At 43.4% G+C, this 20,072-nt stretch overlaps 1 protein-coding gene across 2 annotated transcripts; it reads left to right on the top strand.

The window, feature by feature from the left end:
- The first annotated feature begins 43 nt into the window (after window positions 1–43).
- top2b (DNA topoisomerase II beta) lies at window positions 44–19,805 on the top strand. Of its 2 annotated transcripts, XM_029442698.1 has the most exons (30): window positions 44–525; window positions 2,486–2,650; window positions 4,199–4,289; window positions 5,304–5,367; window positions 6,268–6,413; window positions 6,496–6,593; window positions 7,679–7,891; window positions 8,459–8,632; window positions 8,710–8,811; window positions 8,895–9,032; window positions 9,128–9,266; window positions 9,749–9,906; window positions 10,781–10,906; window positions 11,002–11,112; window positions 12,307–12,412; window positions 12,507–12,616; window positions 13,186–13,278; window positions 13,443–13,557; window positions 14,005–14,126; window positions 14,267–14,415; window positions 14,800–15,031; window positions 15,245–15,379; window positions 15,488–15,688; window positions 15,771–15,966; window positions 16,046–16,143; window positions 16,776–16,934; window positions 18,492–18,575; window positions 18,781–18,975; window positions 19,052–19,178; window positions 19,482–19,805. In XM_029442698.1, exons 1-30 carry the CDS (start codon window positions 484–486, stop codon window positions 19,727–19,729), a joined length of 4,137 nt encoding a protein of 1,378 aa, XP_029298558.1. In that variant the 5' UTR covers window positions 44–483; the 3' UTR covers window positions 19,730–19,805. The 2 variants fall into 2 exon arrangements, with proteins under 2 accessions (XP_029298558.1, XP_029298559.1); XM_029442699.1 differs by lacking the exons at window positions 44–525; window positions 2,486–2,650; window positions 4,199–4,289; window positions 5,304–5,367; window positions 6,268–6,413 and adding an exon at window positions 7,468–7,492 and having other exon boundaries at window positions 19,482–19,803.
- The last annotated feature ends 267 nt before the right edge of the window (window positions 19,806–20,072 follow it).

Here is a 20,072-nt window from a genome sequence, read left to right as displayed (position 1 = left end):
AGACGATTCGCCATCTATCTTGCAGATGGCGGAGCCGGATACCTGGTACTGCCGCTAGCTAATATTCGTTTTTAATTCTAAATTAAATGTATTTAAGTATATCCTTTTTAGAGCGTTTCAGTTAAACTCCTATTTTATTGTGTTGAGTGTTCACATGAAATTGTAAGTCTATTTAACGTGTGTGTTTTGTACAGTATTTATTTGGCAGCGAGTAGCCCGGTTAGCATCTTTGTTGGAGGTTTGGGCCTACTGTGCCACCGCTTGTCGATTTTAACAATAGCCGCGATACACTCCCAGACTCCGCTTGTTGTGAGACACTCCGAGGATTATCTTTAACCCAGACGGAGACAGAACATGGAAGATAAACAGGTCTGGGTACCTTTCAGCAACTGAGACGTTTTGTTATGCTGGCGGACATTTAATTGAACTGAAACTGAAGACATTTTGAGGCGCATCACATAAAAATCAGGACCACAAAGGAAGATGTCCAACGGCGCAGCAGGAAGCGGAGGTCTGGCGTGGATGGTAAGTTCTTCTCACAACTAAAACGTGAATTAATTTACAGTTTTTATCATCTAAATGGTGCGTTTGTAACACCTAAATGTGCTATGTTAACCGTAGCGAAGTGCGCCAGCTTTAGGTGGCATTTAAATGTCCTCGTAGGTCCATGGTGTGTCCTGCAGAAGACGCCTGTTAAAGAGCAGACAGCTGTGTGTTAAAGGCCTCGTCCCGGATGCATGACCGCTTTCTGGAAGAAGTCACAAAGCGAAAGCGCAGAGACTGACATCCTGTCTCCCGATGAGGACCGCAGGACCAGTGCAACCAGCATACAGACAGCATGTCATAAAGTCACTGTTCAATACACAGTATTACAGTTTAAATACAGTGAATGAGTCTCCCAGTGTAACCCCAAGTTAGTCAATCACTTTAAAGCAAAGCAACTACTTCTTGTTTAACTTATGCAAGTGTTGAAGTGTATTTTACCACAGTGTGTCCTGCATTTAAAGGCTTAAGTACAAAAGTAATTCAAATTAAAAAGTACTCATTCTGCATAATGATATATATTATATTATTGTATTATCATTTTTTACGCAATATGTTTAATAACTATATTTACTGCTGGGTATCTGAATTTCACTAAGTTATACTAATACACAATACATTATTTGTTGATTTATATTTTGTAATCTGAATCAAAGTACCTAAAGCTGTAAGATAAATGTAGCGCAGTAAAAAGTACAATATTTGCCTCTGCGATGTAATCGAGTAGAAGTATATAAAGTAGCACTAAATGGAAATACTCGAGTACAAGTACCTCAAAACTGTTGTCAGTGGTTAGACATTCATACGAGAGAAGTAACCAGTGTGGTAACCCAGACACACACAGACACACACACACACACTTACACACAGACACACACACACACACAGACACACACACACACACACACTTACACACAGACACACACAGACACACACACACACACTTACACACACTTTTACTTGCGGTTTTGGGGATGCATTTACACTTCTTTCCTTAAGAGCACCTTAATTAACACGAACACTAAATACATGCAGTGGGATTTGATTGATTTGTTAAAAAGGTGACTAACAATACAGTAAAGTAAATATCGTTTTAAAATGCAATGTTGTAAAGAGGCTCTTTCATACCGCAGACATTTGTATGACGTTGGTCTACAAACGTGTTAAACCTGCATCACACTCACGTTACAGGTTATATTCTGTATACCTCAGTATAATGTTCTCTTTAAATCCACTACTTGTAATGTGACCGTAAAGAATTACAATATCTTCTTCTGGATTTCTTTTACACTCATAATATAACTCTTGATTTGATTGATTTTTTAAAAATGTTTTTAGATATGTTCGTTTGTCTGCATTCCTCAAGGCAAAGGTTTACTTTGTTGTCTTGCATATTAAAATATATCCATTTTATTACGGATTATTGTCGGGCTGTCCTCGACTAAAGAACATTCATACGATTTTACAGATGAGTTTGTTAATTTAATCAGCACCACTTTAAATCTTGTGTTTACCAGAAATGTGCTGCTAAGTTTCTTGGAAATAATTAATTTAGTGTGAAAAACGCTTTAAATAGAGACTTATCAACTAATTAAATCTTAGTCGACTAATTAATAGCCTTTGAAAATGACTAAAATGACCTTTCTTAGAACTTGATATTTAACTTTCCCAGATATTTCTGCAGATTGGAATAGAGAGACTTAAAGCGCACTTCAGTAGAAACGCAACACAAGCCTTTAAATGACAATATAATGACCAATATTTGGCTTCTGTTGATAATGTGCCACCAAAAGCACCAATCCACAGAGGTCTACTCCCTGTGGTGGTGCTGCACTCACATCTTCTGCCAACAGCACAGCAGAGGGTTTCTTTTCTTGCAGGTCCTGGTGGTTCTTACATAAGTTATGTGCTTCATAATAACAATAATGTTTCTGCCAAACAGGAGGCTGCGAATGGTAGAGGTGACTCTGCAAAGATGGAAGGGGCCAAGAAAGACAAGGCCGCCGCCAAGCTGTCTGTGGAGAGAGTGTACCAGAAGAAAACCCAACTCGAGCACATTCTCCTCCGTCCAGACACGTACGTGGGCACCGTGGAGCCCATCACCCAGGTGAGTCCGGAGCAAACTGCACTGTTAAACAAGGATGAACTGATCATCGGGAACATCATGTAATGAGGAGTTTCTAATGTTACTCTGTTGCACGTTCGTCAACCTTTTAATCCGCCGACATATCTCTGTGTTTTAGCGGACACACGGTTTTAGATGTGACTGCAGAGTTGTATGCGTCTGATCCCGTGTGTGCAGCTGTAGGTTATAGTAGTTAACTTCATGATGCAGGAAGGAAACACTGCAAGTTACGTTTAGTCAAACATGCTTAATTCAGTTGAACTGTTAATTATGTATTCGCATGTGTCTCACAGTCTGTTTGAGGCAACCGGCACAACGAGACATCTTGACGTCATTTTGCCAATTACAACAGATTACTGAGAGAAGCAGATTTTGTGTGATAATCCGAGAGTATCTGCCGTCTGTCCTTCAACACGCGACACTGGTTTGACTTTAGCGTGACACGAGACGGGCAAAACATTTGGACATTCATACGTGTGATGTTCTTGAAAATATAAACAATCATAAGATCATTGCAATTAGAGAACTAATCATAAAAATAAAGTGTTTGTGTCAATATCATTAAAACAAGACATCAGCCATTACACAAGTTATCTATGTCTGCTAATAATATATATAATGTAATGTATCTGCTCGTGTGGTTCGTTGTTTTGACATTTAAGGTCGCTGCCACCTGAACCTCACATCATCAAATCAAATTCAAATGTATTTATACAGCCCAATATCACAAATTATACATTTGTCTCAGTGTTTATAGACTGTACAGGTTACGACACCCTCTGTCCTTAGACCCTCTGTCCTTAAACCCTCTGTCCTTAGACCCTCTGTCCTTAAACCCTCTGTCCTCAGACCCTCTGTCCTTAGACCCTCTGTCCTCAGACCCTCTGTCCTTAGACCCTCTGTCCTTAGACCCTCGCATCGCACAAGGAAAAACTTCCTAAAAGAAACCCCATAACATACAGACTACATACTGCATACAGATAGAGAGGGAGAAGAAGAGATGGAGGGGAGGAGAGAGGAAGAGAAGGAAGAGAGCAGGGAGGTGTCCCCCAGCAGTCTAAGCCTATAGCAGCATAACTAGGGGCTGATCCAAGGCAAGCCTGAGCCAGCCCTAACTATAAGCTTTATCAAAAAGGAAAGTCTTTAGCCTACTCTTAAATGTGGAGAGGGTGTCTGCCTCCCGAACACAAACTGGAAGCTGGTTCCACTGGAGAGGAGCTTGATAGCTGAAGGCTCTGGCTCCCATTGTACTCTTAGAGACTCTAGGAACCACAAGTAACCCTGCAGTCTGGGAGCGTAATGCTCTAGTTGGTTTATAAGGTACTATGAGATCTTTAAGATATGCTGGAGCCTGACCATTAATTGATTTGTAAGTCAGGAGAAGGATTTTGAATTCTATTCTGTATTTTACCGGGAGCCAGTGCAGAGCAGCTAATACAGGAGTAATATGATCCCGTTTCCTTGTTCTTGTCAATACACGTGCCGCTGCATTTTGGATCAACTGAAGATTATTTGTATCTTTCCTTTCAGCAAATGTGGGTTTTTGATGAAGAAATCGGAATGAACCAGAGGGAAATCACCTACGTCCCCGGACTGTACAAGATCTTTGATGAAATTCTCGGTGAGTGAATCATCTTCCCGTGGCACTCTGATGTGCACAGCTCATATAAAGGTTCATTTGTCATTTGAGATGGTCCCTCTCTAAATGGGGATATCGAAGGCTTATTATCGCTATAAAAATGTCAGCATCATTTACTGACTCGCAGTTTGCCGTTGGCGCCGCTGGGCCGCATTGATCCAGGGCTTTATGTGCAGATTAGTTTCCTTCCGTGAACTCGTCTGTTTGCAGCCTGAATGGACATTTGTGAAAAATGAAAAGTTGACACAGAAATCATTTCGGTGTTTGTGGCGGCTCACGGTCAAAGCTGCGCTCTGATTTATTTTCCCGGTGAAGTGCGAGCGTCAGTCTTGTGCACTTTGTTACATGTTAGTTTTAAGGTACAACGTGGGAGTAAAGCTGTGAAGTGCACCAGTGTAATCAGATTTAAATGATGCTCACAGCACGGGAGTGTTGTTGACGACCGCTCTCGTCTCGTAGCCTGTGTGTTTATTAAAGGGTTTGATTAATGACACTCGTGGATATTACTGCTGTGCTGTGTAATTACACGAGATGCACAGGCAGCATCTCGTATCTCTCTCTTCTGAACTGAGGGAGGAACACGAATCTTATTCAAGTGCTTTAATCTCCATATTGTACTTTATTGTTATTCAGATGTGAACACATTTGAAAATAGGTTTAAAACTCCAAGACTTCATTTTTTAGAGGCAACAATCAACATTTTACAGACTATTACAACTTCCTGGTTAAACATATTCTCCTAAATACTGAAGTGTGATATTAATGTCATATTTATAACCAGAAGATGTTTGGAATAATACGCCTGTATGTGCCCACAAGACCTGCAGCTAATAATGTTATTATAAGACATTGTCTGGCTCAAGCTTCTCAATTAAAGAAATGTGCGCTCCCTCTTCTGTTTATAGTTGTAAGTTGAATGTCTGTTGGTAAAACAAGACGTTTGAAGACGTCCCCTCGTGATCTGTGGTTTATTTTGATCTGTTTTCCCCTCGACAGTCAATGCAGCAGATAACAAACAAAGGGACAAGAATATGACGGCCATTAAAGTCACCATCGATCCGTGAGTACAGTGTGTACTGTAAATATTATCACCGCCACGCGTTGGATGTTCTTTCTTTCTTGCACCATGACCATCTGTTCTACAAAGTGTTGTGTAAATGTAAACATTAACATTATATATATAGTCTGTCAGCTACTTTTGTAAGAAAGTGCTCCTTGTTCTCTGTATTATTGTTCATCAGTAAGTGGCGAGGGTCCGTCTGTTTCCTTGGTGAACACATGCAGTACATGGAGGAGGTTTGAGACATGCGTCCACAGCATTATGAGCCTTGTGCTGCAATGCTCTGGTTTTATATGCGGTCCACCGCCAGCCTGCCAACTGCATCAACATCTGACTGCTGAAACAGCAGCGTGTCCTTCAGCCTTCAGCTGCTGCTCCGTCTAATGTCCCCAGCTGAATAAATGATGCCATTAGCTCTGCCGCACTCAGGTCTCCGCTGCTAATGTGGTTTTTATAGAGATGTTAATGCTCCCGCAGACTGTTTGCGGTTGAGCTTATTAAACACCGGCGGCGTTATTTTTGAGTCGAGACAAACATAACATGGAGATGTGATGCATGGATTTTAAACCCCGTTTGTGTTTGAATGCAACGCCTTCACATATTCACGATTGCATTTACAGACTGCACGATCGTGGCCAAACTGATGATCAGGATCATTTTTATTAATATTGAGATCACGATGGTTGTTCATTGATTTCCAGGGACAAATGATTTTTATTGCACTTTCACATCTAAATACCAGAGCACTGCTTCCACCTCCATGTTGTGCTGCAGTCCTGCTGATGCATCAACACAAGTTCTTATTCACAGTTCATCTCCTGTAAGATAAATATAATTAAAAGCTTTTGCATCAGAATGAGACTCTGTAACTTGTCGCTGCTCGTTATTCTGGTCCACCAGCGAGTCCAACACCATCTCCGTGTGGAACAACGGGAAAGGAATCCCCGTGGTGGAGCACAAGGACGAGAAGATGTACGTGCCCGCTCTCATTTTCGGGCACCTGCTCACCTCCAGCAACTACGATGACGATGAGAAAAAGGTCACAGGTGAGAGGAGGCATCTTAACATCGGTGTCAGAGGTTGTTTACGTTGGTTCAGGAAGGAGAATAATGCTGTTTGTCGCCCCAGGTGGAAGGAACGGGTACGGTGCTAAACTCTGCAACATCTTCAGTACCAAGTTCACAGTAGAAACTGCCTGCAAGGAATACAGACACAGTTTCAAACAGGTGAGGACGCCGCTGCTGGTGAGGACGCTTTGATGCTTTGATGCTTTGATGCTTTGATGAAGTGGCTCCACTGCTCGTACAAAGTCTTTAAAGTCTGTCATGTTTTCAAGGTTAGGAATAAAGGAAGAAATCTACTCTCGTCACTCGTAGAGAGTGAAGTCCTTTTGTTGATCCTTACTCTGGAACTGAGCATTCAAGAATCAGTTAATACGAACCGCTGGCAAAATAAACCAAATGCTTTGATTGCTGTGAGTTTAAAGGAATTCTGTAAACTTGTATTTATAGTAACGACTTAGATGCTTCTGGACATGTTTGGTTTAAGAACCTGAACAGTGCTGGAATGTTCCTGTTTAAGAAGCTTTAAAGGATTTAAAGATCACAAACGCTTCACATTCCTTGTATATTTTTCACTAAAGATAAAGAAATGATTTGTAATCAATATATTTCTGTTTCCTCGCTCCTAAAACGTTTATGTTTGTCTTTACGGTAAAAGCTTCGGCTCTGTACTGTAATCACAGTAAATGCTCATCGTTAACTTCAGGCTTCGTACGGCTGCTAAGAATCCTTGAACACGCAAATCTTCATTTATTTTCAAGGTTTGAAAAGTGATTTGGATTTTGAATAATAATAATAATAATAATAATAAAAGCCTAATTGCTTTTGCCTAACTGAACATTATAGGAACCCTAAAAGTAAACGTTGGCATTACAGCTGTGACGCTACATGTTTACTACAGCTGTAAGGAGCCGGACAATGCACCTACAACATGCTTGAATCTGACAGACACTAATGACTGATTTTAATCTGCTTGTAGCACATTTGAATATAAAATCTTCCCTGTGATCTTTTGAATGATGTAATTGCTGTTTTCTAGGGCTTTGACATGTGAGGTCTCTGAGGTAAGGTTGTGTAAATCATCACCTCCTGGCTGCACCGCGGGGGGTTGAAAGTCACCGGGTGTTTCATGTCACGGGTGGTTGGGAGACTAAATGCAGTTGATAGAGGATCATGCATCACCTTGTGGAGAAGATACTTCACTCAAACTATAATCCAGACGTTTATAGTTTGTTAACATGTTTTTTCAGACGTGGCAGAACAACATGGGCAAAACTTCTGAGCCCAAGATCAAGTTTTTTGACGGGGAAGATTTCACCTGCGTGACCTTCCAGCCAGACCTGTCCAAGTTCAAGATGGAGAAACTGGACAAGGACATCGTAGCACTTCTGACCCGCAGAGCATACGATGTAGCCGGATCCTGCAGGGGCGTTAAAGTCCTGCTGAACGGGAAGAAATTACCCGTAAGTCTCTTTCTGAATGTTCTTTTCTTTCTTTGATCGGATTCTGTTTGATGTTCCTTCATGTTTAGCTCTTCTCATCTCGACAACTGCTTCAATCATTCAGCGTCATTCGTTGTTCTACCTTTGTGTTCACCTGACCTGGTACATATGTTGAGTGATTCACATGTTCTGATTCTGTTATTATATCTAAAGTTATAGTCGTGAAGTTCAGCTTCAGTCACTTCAAACAAATCAATCAAGTTTGAAAATGATTTATGCTGGTAAAATATGCATAAAGCATCATTAAATGTATTTTCTAATGAAATGTTGCAGTTAAAATGTGATTTATAAATTCAAATCTGCTTATTTGGGACTTTTCCTGACAAATAGTGAAAGATAACAACATTTGTTTTGTTTGAGTCTTTCATCATTACTTGGATGATATTTAGTATAATTGCTTTTATCAACGCATTGTTGCATTTTATGTAACTTGTAACAACCTTTCTGCAGCTGTAGTCGACCTAAAGGTGTACACACAGGTAAATATTACTGTTGAACCTAACTGCTATCCGTCTTCTGTCCCTGAAGATAACTGGGTTCCGCAGTTATGTGGATTTGTATGTGAAGGACAAAGTGGACGAGACGGGAGTCGCTCTGAAGGTGGTGAACGAGACGGTGAATGACCGCTGGGAGATTGGTCTCACGCTGAGCGAGAAGGGATTCCAACAAATTGGCTTCGTCAACTGCATCGCCACAACCAAGGTGCACGTCCGCTCCCAACGAGTACGAGAGGTAGATGTAAACATGTGATTCTAACACTGAGGGTATTCATGTTTCAGGGTGGCAGACACGTCGACTATGTGGTGGACCAGATCGTGTCCAAACTTATTGAAGTGGTGAAGAAGAAGAACAAGGCGGGAGTGACCGTCAAACCCTTCCAGGTAGATTTTATTAACGCTTTTTAACTTGAGGTTCGGTGGTTTCATTGCTGGTCTGGATTGACTTTCCTCTCGTTGTGCTTCAGGTGAAGAACCACATCTGGGTGTTTGTGAACGCGCTGATCGAGAACCCCACCTTTGACTCCCAGACCAAGGAGAACATGACACTCCAGACCAAGAGCTTTGGGTCCAAGTGCCTTCTGTCAGACAAGTTCGTCAGAGCTGTAAGCTTTTCTCATTCTGTTTTTTGTTTTGGTTTCCTGGTGTAAAATAGTCGCCGTCTGTCATACAAAAGATCGTTTGTCTTTGTCACCCGCAGGCCACAAACTGTGGGATTGTGGAGAGTATTCTCAACTGGGTGAAGTTCAAAGCTCAGACGCAGCTGAATAAGAAGTGCTCGTCTGTGAAGTACAGCAAGATCAAAGGCATCCCCAAGCTCGACGACGCCAACGACGCCGGTGTGTTCACCGTGTGATTATTTAGAAGTGTAGAAGAACGTCCAACACTGGTTGTCCTCACAAACACGCTGATCACGGGGCCGAGGAGTCCTGTAAAGACACACATAAATAGACATTTCTATCTTTTGTGCAAAGTTCTTTTAGTCTCAACACAATTCATTGCTTTGTTAGAGGCAACGTCGTCTCACAGCACAAGACTTCTCTTTAGATCACAGCATAATTATAAAGATCATGAACTTCATTTCTTTAGCTCTTAGAAGTTACAACGTGCTTTACAAGATGAAAGGGAAGACGCACAGCAATAACAAAGTTGAACGTTGAGAAAAGATCAAGAAGTAAAACAAAATGGAATTATTAACATCACTAGAATGTGTTTCTATTTTAATGTTTTTAAAAGATGACTTCACTCATCCTGTGAAGTCACACTTATAGAAACATGCTTTTAGTTTAATTAGATTATTAATCTCTTCCCCGTGTCGTAGGTGGCAAACACTCCGCTGAATGCACACTCATCCTCACTGAGGGAGACTCCGCCAAGTCTCTGGCCGTCTCTGGACTCGGAGTCATCGGCCGCGATCGCTACGGCGTGTTTCCCCTGAGAGGAAAGATCCTGAACGTGCGAGAGGCAACACACAAGCAGGTACGACACTGGATCATTGAATGGGGAAATATAACGTTGTGAGACTTTGTAGTAACGACATGTTGCTCACAGACGACGTCCGGCACTTCAATATGTCACATTTCACAGCTGGTGTCACGTTCGTTGTGCGCCAGTCAAGAGGAGCCGAGTCACACGTTGAAGATTTGTTCCCTGAAGGCAACACTGAACAACAACTCAGTGTTGAACTGGAGGAGAGCTAGCTAACGGTAGCTGTTAGCTGTGAGAAGCTGGCGGGTCGCACCGCTGATGTTCATGCAGCGAGTTACATTATGATGTGTTCAAGCTCTGTTCAGAAAAAAAAGGCATCATGATGCGTTCAAATGTAATCTTGTAAAATGTTATTTCTTGCAATAAAGGTTGTTTTCACAGCAATACGAGATTTATATTCGAGGGAGACACTCGTGGAATTTCACTGGTATTGGTATCAACTATTTATTGGAAGTTTGAGCGTGCAACGTACAAAGCAGAATTTCCATCCTGAAGACTTTGAAGAACAGGAAGTGACGTAACTACTACTACAGGGTCGTCCTCAGACGGGCCCTCCATTCATCCCGATCCTCCATGTATCTGGCTCCCGCATCTTTCCTGAGTACATCCACGTAACGCAGCGCAGGAAAGAATTCAGCAAAGTGTTTGCAGGAGTCGTGAAGCGATGACTGGCTTCTTAAATGTTGCTCTTCTTACCGTCTGCACGTCTCCTTCACTAAAACTCTCCTCCCCTGCTGTTCAGTTCGTCTGCGTCAGCTGCTTTTGCTGCCCACACTCAAGATTCAACATGAATATAAACGTATAGCTTCATGTCTCTTTGTTATGCTCTGCCTTGCTTCTGACATCACCTTTTTTATTTCAACAGATCATGGAAAATGCTGAGATTAACAATATCATAAAAATCGTTGGGCTCCAATACAAGAAGAGCTACGAAGACCCAGAGTCACTGAAGAGCCTTCGCTACGGCCGCATCATGATCATGACTGACCAGGTGACCCGCCTCATGGACGCTCGCTCGGCGGCAGCAGCAGCTTTAAAACCAGCAGAGCTCGACCAGCAGTGTTAACATTTCTCCTCTTGTCCCAGGATCAAGATGGCTCCCATATCAAAGGTCTGCTGATCAACTTCTTCCACCACAACTGGCCGTCCTTACTGAAACACACATTCCTGGAGGAGTTCATCACACCCATTGTCAAAGTAAGACACACACACAGACTGTACATCACCACCTCAAGAAACTGCCAGCTGTTCTGGGATCCCTCCCTAATTTAACGCAGATTATTACCTTCAATGTCAAACATGCAGATGAAGCAATTTAAAGCTGCAGCAGGTGATGACGGGGCTATCTGCCTCTTTTTAAAGGAGAACGCCACCAGTCTTACACATCAAAGTCTGTTTCCAGGTGTTGGGGAGTTCTGCTGCTTTTGTGAAAGTTGTTTAAAGCCTTTTGTGTCTCCAGAAGGAGCTGAAGTCTGATAAATGTCCTCGAGTGACGTTCGACTGGAGGTGTGCAGTTAGAAAGAAGTGAGCTCACCAGACCTCTGCAGCACGTTGCTTTGCTTGAGGCTACTTTAGCAGCTACTAGCATAGCACATCTGAATCCCAGACCAAAGTCTGGTCGAGTTGCATTGTGGGTAATGTAGGCACAAGGCTTTGACTAAAAAGAAAAATGCGTGGTGCATCGATTCTGATCCTTCCCGATCTTCAGTGTCAGACGTTAAGGGAGCAACGGTCAAGATGTCCCCAAGAAATCCCTAAAAACGTTGCTCTCAGGGCGGAAATTGCCGCCAAGACTTAGAATAAAACACTGATTTTGGCCAATATCCTAAACTTACATTAAGCCATCATGTTAGTTTCATGTGATTCCCAATTTACGTCTATTACTTGCACACAAACAGCTGTTGTTCACTCTGCTGCTGGTATGAGAAGTAAGCTTTCTAGTCTTCAGTCCACTAACCAATCCTGCAGTCTGTAAAGCTGCGCTCAAATTAGGGACGCAATAAAACATAAATGTTCAACTGTAGCACATTCCAGAACTACGTATGAATTAATACATACAAAGGTTGTTAAGAGCGAAATAAAAGCCTGAATAGTGAAACGTGTCCTGCTCTCTCGTGCACATGCAGCTTGTATTTCTATACACATTCTCTTTGGAACAGCAATACTACGCTTTTTATTTAATAATGTTGGCACAAGGTGGTGATTACTGTTCACATTTGGCTCTTTAACAGCAACTTTATGCACTAACTAGCTCCATTAGTAAGTGCCTCCACACTGTAGTAAATGCTCCGACGTCTTGGACAGTTGGGGAAAGTCGGAGGGTTGTTTGCATGAAATAATTGGTGGACAGGATCAAAGCTGCAGCGCACTGATTTAATTTGTTGTCCGCAGGTGAACAAGAACAAGCAGCAGTTTGCCTTCTACAGCATTCCAGAGTTTGATGAGTGGAAGAAAAATACAGAGAACTTTAAAACCTGGCATATAAAGTACTACAAAGGTTTGATACATCAATATACGCTTTACATTTATATACATTCTAAAGTTCCCACTATTTGATTTATTTATATAAACATGTTACCTTTCTGTTCCAGGTTTGGGTACAAGTACGAGCAAAGAGGCGAAGGAATACTTTGCTGACATGGAGAAGCATCGCATCACATTCAGATACAGCGGTGCAGAGGACGACGCCGCCATCACCCTGGTGAGGCTGCTCTCAATTCAGTGTCTTCACAAACACTTAAAGTCCAGTCAGTGAAATGGGACGTCCTGATACGCTGATGATGAGGCCCAGACACAGAGACCTGCTGTTCTTTAGAGGAGCGCAGTTGTGAAAAATACGGTCTGTGTGAATCAGCACCATTGAATGCAGCGTAGTAGAACTGCATGAGCTCCTCTGGCACTATTAGCCTCTTAAATTTAAGATCTTTATATTTATATTTATTTATACTTATCTTTTTATATATATATATATATATATATATATATATAATGTTTTTTTTATATATATTTATTTATATATATAAAAATATTTTCATTTAACAGAAAAGATTCTCAAATATTGTGCAAACACAAGCGTCTGCAGAAGAACCGTGCCTTAATAAAATACAGTATAAAACTGACATAATTATTGTTGATATCCGAGACTGCGTATCTGAAACACGACAGTAGAAATGTACGAATACGAGCGTTTGGTGCTTTTGGTGATTTTAATCCTAATAAAAAATAAATGTATGTAGTAAATGGAGGCTGACGTGCTGCGCTTTTCTGCAGGCCTTCAGTAAGAAGAAGACGGACGACAGGAAGGAGTGGCTGACGAACTTCATGGAAGACAGACGCCAGAGGAGGATGCACGGCCTGCCGGAGGTTTGTGGTTTTGCTCAAAGTTGTGCGAGGCGGGAAAGAAAGTCAAGATTGTAAAGCTTAAAGCTTTCAGGACGCTTTCTGTGCCGATCTCACACCCCTCTGATGAAACAGTATCGCGCTGATTTAAAGGGAGCATTCATTTTTATTGAATTGTTTTTTCACAGCAATACCTGTATGGAACTCAGGCCAGGCACCTGTCCTACAACGACTTCATCAACAAAGAGCTGATTCTGTTCTCCAACTCTGACAACGAGAGATCCATCCCGTCCCTGGTGGACGGTTTGTAGATTTATATATTCTATATAATCACCTTTGTGCATCCTTTTAAAAACAAGTTCAATCTTTACTTGTCAGACGTTTAATCCTTTAAATGTCAGTTTGTTTACATAATATCACTGCTGATGCTCGGGGAATTATTTTAACACGTCAACGATTACAATACAGCCGTAATGACCTGGTGGGAATCAGGACATTTTGGCCTTTAAGGTTTTGTCTGTATGTCGGCTGCACAGTTAATTATATTACGTATTATAGGAAGTTAAATCCACATGCACTAACACAACCAAGATGATCGGAAAATGTCCCCAGTGAGACACGAGGGTTTAACCATCAAAGTCATTATTTTGCTAAACTGTTAGGGTTGAAACCATCACTCTGTTGTGTGTGTCGGGGAATATAGACATATTCATGGGATGTGTGTGTGTGTGTGTGTGTGTTGGTTTCCAGGTTTGAAGCCGGGCCAGAGGAAGGTGCTGTTCACCTGCATGAAGAGGAACGACAAGCGGGAAGTGAAGGTCGCACAGCTGGCCGGTTCAGTGGCAGAGATGTCTGCCTACCATCATGGAGAGGTACAGTCACGCCTTCCACACACCTGAGAGATGAGTGACAACACCGAGCCGTTAGCTGGAGATGTAATGGATCTTAAAGAGGTAACGTTTGCTTTTGTTCGTGTTTAACTTCCTATTCCACCACTCATGTGTCCCCGCAGCAAGCGCTCATGATGACCATCGTGAACTTGGCGCAGAACTTTGTGGGCAGTAACAACGTGAACATCCTGCAGCCGCTGGGGCAGTTTGGTACTCGCATCAATGGAGGCAAAGATGCTGCCAGCCCTCGTTACATCTTCACCATGCTCAGGTAAAGCTGATGATGATCTTCTTTATGCCCTTTCTGTAAATGTCAAACTGTGATATTTTCACAGAATGAGTTTCTTGGCTGCGAGAGACAAAGTATTTTAATTTCTCTTTTAGATGATGAGAGTTTTTCATTCCTGCCAATGTACAAGCTTCAAAATCAGGTTCTTATTCACCTGAAGTCACTGCGTATATATAATCACGTATACTCAGACTGAACACGGCACGCATTAAACGTTAATATCTCAGTCAATCGCGTTCATTTAATTGTAAGAAGCCAAACTTCTGATGAATATTCGATTAGTGCCGCTCTAACCTGAAAATGTAATCCAACCTATAAAAGCAAGATTCATTTGAATACTTAAGATGTTGGTCTCATTTCCCTCAGTCCACTTGCCAAGCTGCTGTTCCCGTCGGGGGACTCCAACCTGCTCAAGTTCCTGTACGATGACAACCAGAAGGTGGAGCCCGAGTGGTACATTCCCATCATCCCCTTGGTGCTCGTGAACGGTGCCGAGGGCATCGGGACGGGCTGGGCCTGCAAGCTCCCCAACTACGACCCCCGAGAGATCGTCAACAACATCTACCGCATGCTGAAGCACCAGGACCCCCTGCCGATGGTAAACACGTCTTAACCCCGTCACGTGCATTATGTAGTGTGCAGCGTGGACCAATCATTGAAGAGCAGTTATTAAGTTCACAACACGCATACAGGGTCTTCTTTGTTGACCAACATGTTCACGGATCAGCTGTTGCTCGTCCTGTGGAGGAAGAGTAAATCTGTTTTTTAGATTTGACCATGTTGTCACGATGTAATGTTTGTTCTCAAACAGCTTCCGAGGTACAAAAACTTCAAAGGCATGATCCATGAACTGGGTCAGAACCAGTACCTGGTCAGCGGAGAGGTGTTGGTCATTGACAGAAACACCATCGAGATCACCGAGCTTCCTGTTCGGACGTGGACGCAGGTAAACCGCAGCTGCTTGTATTGGATTTGTTTTCCTGCTCTGCATACGATGAACATTTAAAGTGAGACGATAATAATAATAAGACGTGCGGTGAATCTCCTCCTGCAGGCGTACAAGGAGTCGGTGCTGGAGCCCATGCTGCAGGGCACCGACAAAACCCCGGCGCTCATCAATGACTATAAGGAATACCACACGGACACCACCGTCAAGTTTGTGGTCCGCATGTCTGAGGAGAAACTGGCTCAGGCCGAGTTGGTCGGTCTTCACAAAGTCTTCAAGCTGCAGTCCAGCCTGACCTGCAACTCCATGGTGATTCCTCTTCAACCCTTCAAGTGTTCCTGTCTTTAAATGTGGAGGTTCTGTTTCATTAACTGACCTTCTGACTCCTCAGGTGCTGTTTGACCACATGGGCTGTCTGAAGAGGTACGACTCGGTGCAGGACATCCTCAGGGAGTTCTTCGAGCTGCGCCTGCAATACTACAAACTGAGGAAGGACTGGTTGCTGGGCAGCCTCGGAGCCGAAGCTGCCAAACTGTCCAACCAGGCTCGCTTTGTACTGGAGAAGATCGAAGGGAAAGTTTCCATCGGTAAGAATGTTGAACATCGGACTCTTTATGTAGCTGCGACTGGTTGAATATCTTCTAACCAATATTTTTATCCTATCAGAGAACAAAAGCAAGCGTGAGCTGATCCGCATGCTCGCGCAGAAAGGCTTCGAGTCGGATCCAGTGGTCGCCTGGTCCAAGTCTCAGGAAAAGATCCAGGTACAGCTTCAACTGCATCGACAGGACCGCAAGTCATCAGGCCTTTAACAAGTCACACAAACAACTCTGTATTGCAATAAAAACAAAGGCTTTTAGTCGTCTTTGCTATTAACAAACACTAGAAGGAGTCCTCAGACTGCACAGCATGAAGTATCGATCCATGACTGTCGATTCATAGTTCAAGGATTGTTTATTGTCATTATGCAACACAGAGTTGCACAACACGATGCAGTTCAATGAGCTGCACACGGAAAACAAGACGCAACAGAAACCGTCGAGGCTGCAGGAGGAATGTAAACAAACAGATGAGCGAGGCTTCTTCACATCCTTAGAGTTTCTGCATTTGAGGAGGAAAATAAGGCTTTTAAAACGTTTTTGAAAGTAAACTTTATTCGACGTGATTGAAACATTTTGTGCGAGAACAGAGATTGAATTTCGTTGAACTGTAACGTTAGTTGTGACCTTCACTATAATCCCTCTTTAATAGTCGTGTGAGTTTGTGTAAAGCTCGTTCTCAGTGTTGTGACAGGAATGATTTGATCCGTGTCTTGACTGAAGGTGTGTGAACTCTGCACATTCATCATGGCAGCAGGACAGTTCTGTTGCATGACCGGATGTTTCTTCTGGTTCAGGCTCAGGAAGAGGAAGCCGCCCGTGACGGGAATGAGAGCGATGGCTCGGTGGACTCCGGCTCCTCGTCGGGGCCGAACTACAACTACATCCTCAACATGCCTCTGTGGTGCCTGAGCAAAGAGAAGGTGGAGGAGCTGCTCAAACAGAGGGACCACAAGGTATTACTTTGTTTTAATTCAGGGCTCCACCTGTCAGGACTCTGCTGTTAACTGTGACGTCGTGCAGCTGACATGTTATTAACTGTGATGTCGTGCAGCTGACATGTTATTAACTGACGTCGTGCAGCTGACATGTTATTAACTGTGACGTCGTGCAGCTGACATGTTATTAACTGTGATGTCGTGCAGCTGACATGTTATTAACTGTGACGTCGTGCAGCTGACATGTTATTAACTGTGACATCGTGCAGCTGACATGTTATTAACTGTGATGTCGTGCAGCTGACATGTTTATTAACTGTGACGTCGTGCAGCTGACATGTTTATTAACTGTGACGTCGTGCAGCTGACATGTTAACTGTGATGTCGTGCAGCTGACATGTTATTAACTGTGACGTCGTGCAGCTGACATGTTATTAACTGTGACGTCGTGCAGCTGACATGTTATTAACTGTGACGTCGTGCAGCTGACATGTTATTAACTGTGACGTCGTGCAGCTGACATGTTATTAACTGTGACGTCGTGCAGCTGACATGTTGTTAACTGTGACGTCGTGCAGCTGACATGTTATTAACTGTGACGTCGTGCAGCTGACATGTTATTAACTGTGATGTCGTGCAGCTGACATGTTGTTAACTGTGACGTCGTGCAGCTGACATGTTATTAACTGTGATGTCGTGCAGCTGACATGTTGTTAACTGTGACGTCGTGCAGCTGACATGTTGTTAACTGTGACGTCCTGCAGCTGACATGTTATTAACTGTGACGTCGTGCAGCTGACATGTTATTAACTGTGACGTCGTGCAGCTGACATGTTATTAACTGTGACGTCGTGCAGCTGACATGTTTATTAACTGTGACGTTGTGCAGCTGACATGTTTATTAACTGTGATGTCGTGCAGCTGACATGTTTATTAACTGTGACGTCGTGCAGCTGACATGTTATTAACTGTGACGTCGTGCAGCTGACATGTTATTAACTGTGATGTCGTGCAGCTGACATGTTTATTAACTGTGATGTCGTGCAGCTGACATGTTTATTAACTGTGACGTCGTGCAGCTGACATGTTATTAACTGTGACGTCGTGCAGCTGACATGTTATTAACTGTGATGTCGTGCAGCTGACATGTTATTAACTGTGACGTCGTGCAGCTGACATGTTATTAACTGTGACGTCGTGCAGCTGACATGTTATTAACTGTGACGTCGTGCAGCTGACATGTTATTAACTGTGACGTCGTGCAGCTGACATGTTATTAACTGTGACGTCGTGCAGCTGACATGTTATTAACTGTGACGTCGTGCAGCTGACATGTTATTAACTGTGACGTCGTGCAGCTGACATGTTATTAACTGTGACGTCGTGCAGCTGACATGTTATTAACTGTGACGTCGTGCAGCTGACATGTTATTAACTGTGACGTCGTGCAGCTGACATGTTATTAACTGTGACGTCGTGCAGCTGACATGTTATTAACTGTGACGTCGTGCAGCTGACATGTTATTAACTGTGACGTCGTGCAGCTGACATGTTATTAACTGTGACGTTGTGCAGAGATCAGAGCTGAATGATCTGGATAAGAAACATCCGGATGATCTGTGGAAGGAGGACTTGGCTGTGTTCATCGAGGAACTGGATGTAAGTTTTGTGTTTTAATTCTTTATCGTGTGTGTCTTCACTGTTCTGCAGTGTGTGTGTGTGTGTGTGTGTGTGTGTGTGTCTGCCTGTCTGTGTGTGTGTGTGTGTGTCTTCACTGTTCTGCAGTGTGTGTGTGTGTTGCTTAAAGACTGGAACATATTTATAAAGTTCTGTAACGTGAGAGTTTGTGTGTTTGGTCCGTCAGAAAGTGGAGCAGCAGGAGCGAGAGGAGCAGAGTTTAGGAAAGGGCATCAAAATGGTCAAGGGGAAGGTGGGCAAACCTAAAGCCAAGAAGCTGAACCTGGAGGAGACCCAGCCGTCCCCGTTCGGTCGCAGAGTGGAGCCTCCGACTCTGGCAATCCGATCTGACGCGGCCAAGAAAGTGATGAAGAAGAAGAAGGTAACACCTGCCAGTGTAATGATGGACACAGACGAGTGAAACCAGGGTCGTGACCAGCTTGTGTTTTTCCTCTCAGAGTGACGCAGATCCATCGGTGAAGATGGAGTTTGATGAAGAGGGTTTGGCTGTTGAAGGAGGAACCGCAGAAAACTCTGTCGTCAAACCGAAGACTCCACGTGTGAGGAAGGAGAAGAAGGAGCCCGGTGGGTACCGAGACATCTGCTAGCATCAAACATGTTCCTGCACTTTAGTTTCTCACTTATCTGTTTAAATAAAGAGTAGAATTGTAACTTTGTGAGGTTGAGTTGAGTAGCTAAGTGATGCATCAGCGTTCTTCCCCCTCGTACACTGAGGTGGAAGGTTAGAAAGTTACCGCGGGGCGTCTGTGTTGCTTTGCAGTGAGAAAACTTTAATCTATTATTGAACAACCCGGAGCTCCTCGAGTCCTAAGTGAGGAGACCGACTGTCAACAAACGGTTTTGCTAATCTTGTTTACTGTGTTGCAGGAACTCCCCGAGTGAGGAAAGCTCCGGGACCCAGAGGAACGCCTGCGAAGAAGGTGAAGAAGAGAAACCCCTGGTCTGAGGACGAGTCCAAATCTGACAGCGACGTAGAGGAGTGTCAGCCCATCATCCCCAGAGAGACCAAGTCCCAGAGGGCATCAGGTAACGACATCACCAGCATCACCGTGGTTACGGCCACAAGGCTACCAATGAAAAGGGAAGAAATGCCTTCAAACCTGTATCATCTGTAACCTCCAGCAGGAGACTCCTCTGGTTGTATAGAAGTCTATGAGAAAATGTTTCGACTCCTCTGTAACATCCAGCAGGAGGAGACTCCTCTGTAACATCCAGCAGGAGGAGACTCCTCTGTAAACATCCAGCAGGAGGAGACTCCTCTGTAACATCCAGCATGAGGAGACTCCTCTGTAACATCCAGCAGCAGGAGACTCCTCTGTAACATCCAGCAGGAGGAGACTCCTCTGTAACATCCAGCAGGAGGAGACTCCTCTGTAACATCCAGCAGGAGGAGACTCCTCTGTAACATCCAGCAGGAGGAGACTCCTCTGTAACATCCAGCATGAGGAGACTCTCTGT

This window comes from Cottoperca gobio, chromosome 11, assembly GCF_900634415.1.
Source record: "Cottoperca gobio chromosome 11, fCotGob3.1, whole genome shotgun sequence".
Taxonomy (NCBI): domain Eukaryota; kingdom Metazoa; phylum Chordata; class Actinopteri; order Perciformes; family Bovichtidae; genus Cottoperca; species Cottoperca gobio.
Note: the sequence above shows the minus strand (reverse complement) of the source record. Positions and strands in the feature narration are given on the sequence as shown.

Excerpts from the sequence above, each read along its gene's own strand:
- top2b (XM_029442698.1), top strand. The coding sequence starts at position 484 with ATGTCCAACGGCGCAGCAGGAAGCGGAGGTCTGGCGTGGATG. Across the intron at positions 526-2,485 it reads GCGGAGGTCTGGCGTGGATG|GAGGCTGCGAATGGTAGAGG; the intron begins GTAAGTTCTTCT and ends TCTGCCAAACAG. Across the intron at positions 12,617-13,185 it reads ACGACGCCGCCATCACCCTG|GCCTTCAGTAAGAAGAAGAC; the intron begins GTGAGGCTGCTC and ends GCTTTTCTGCAG.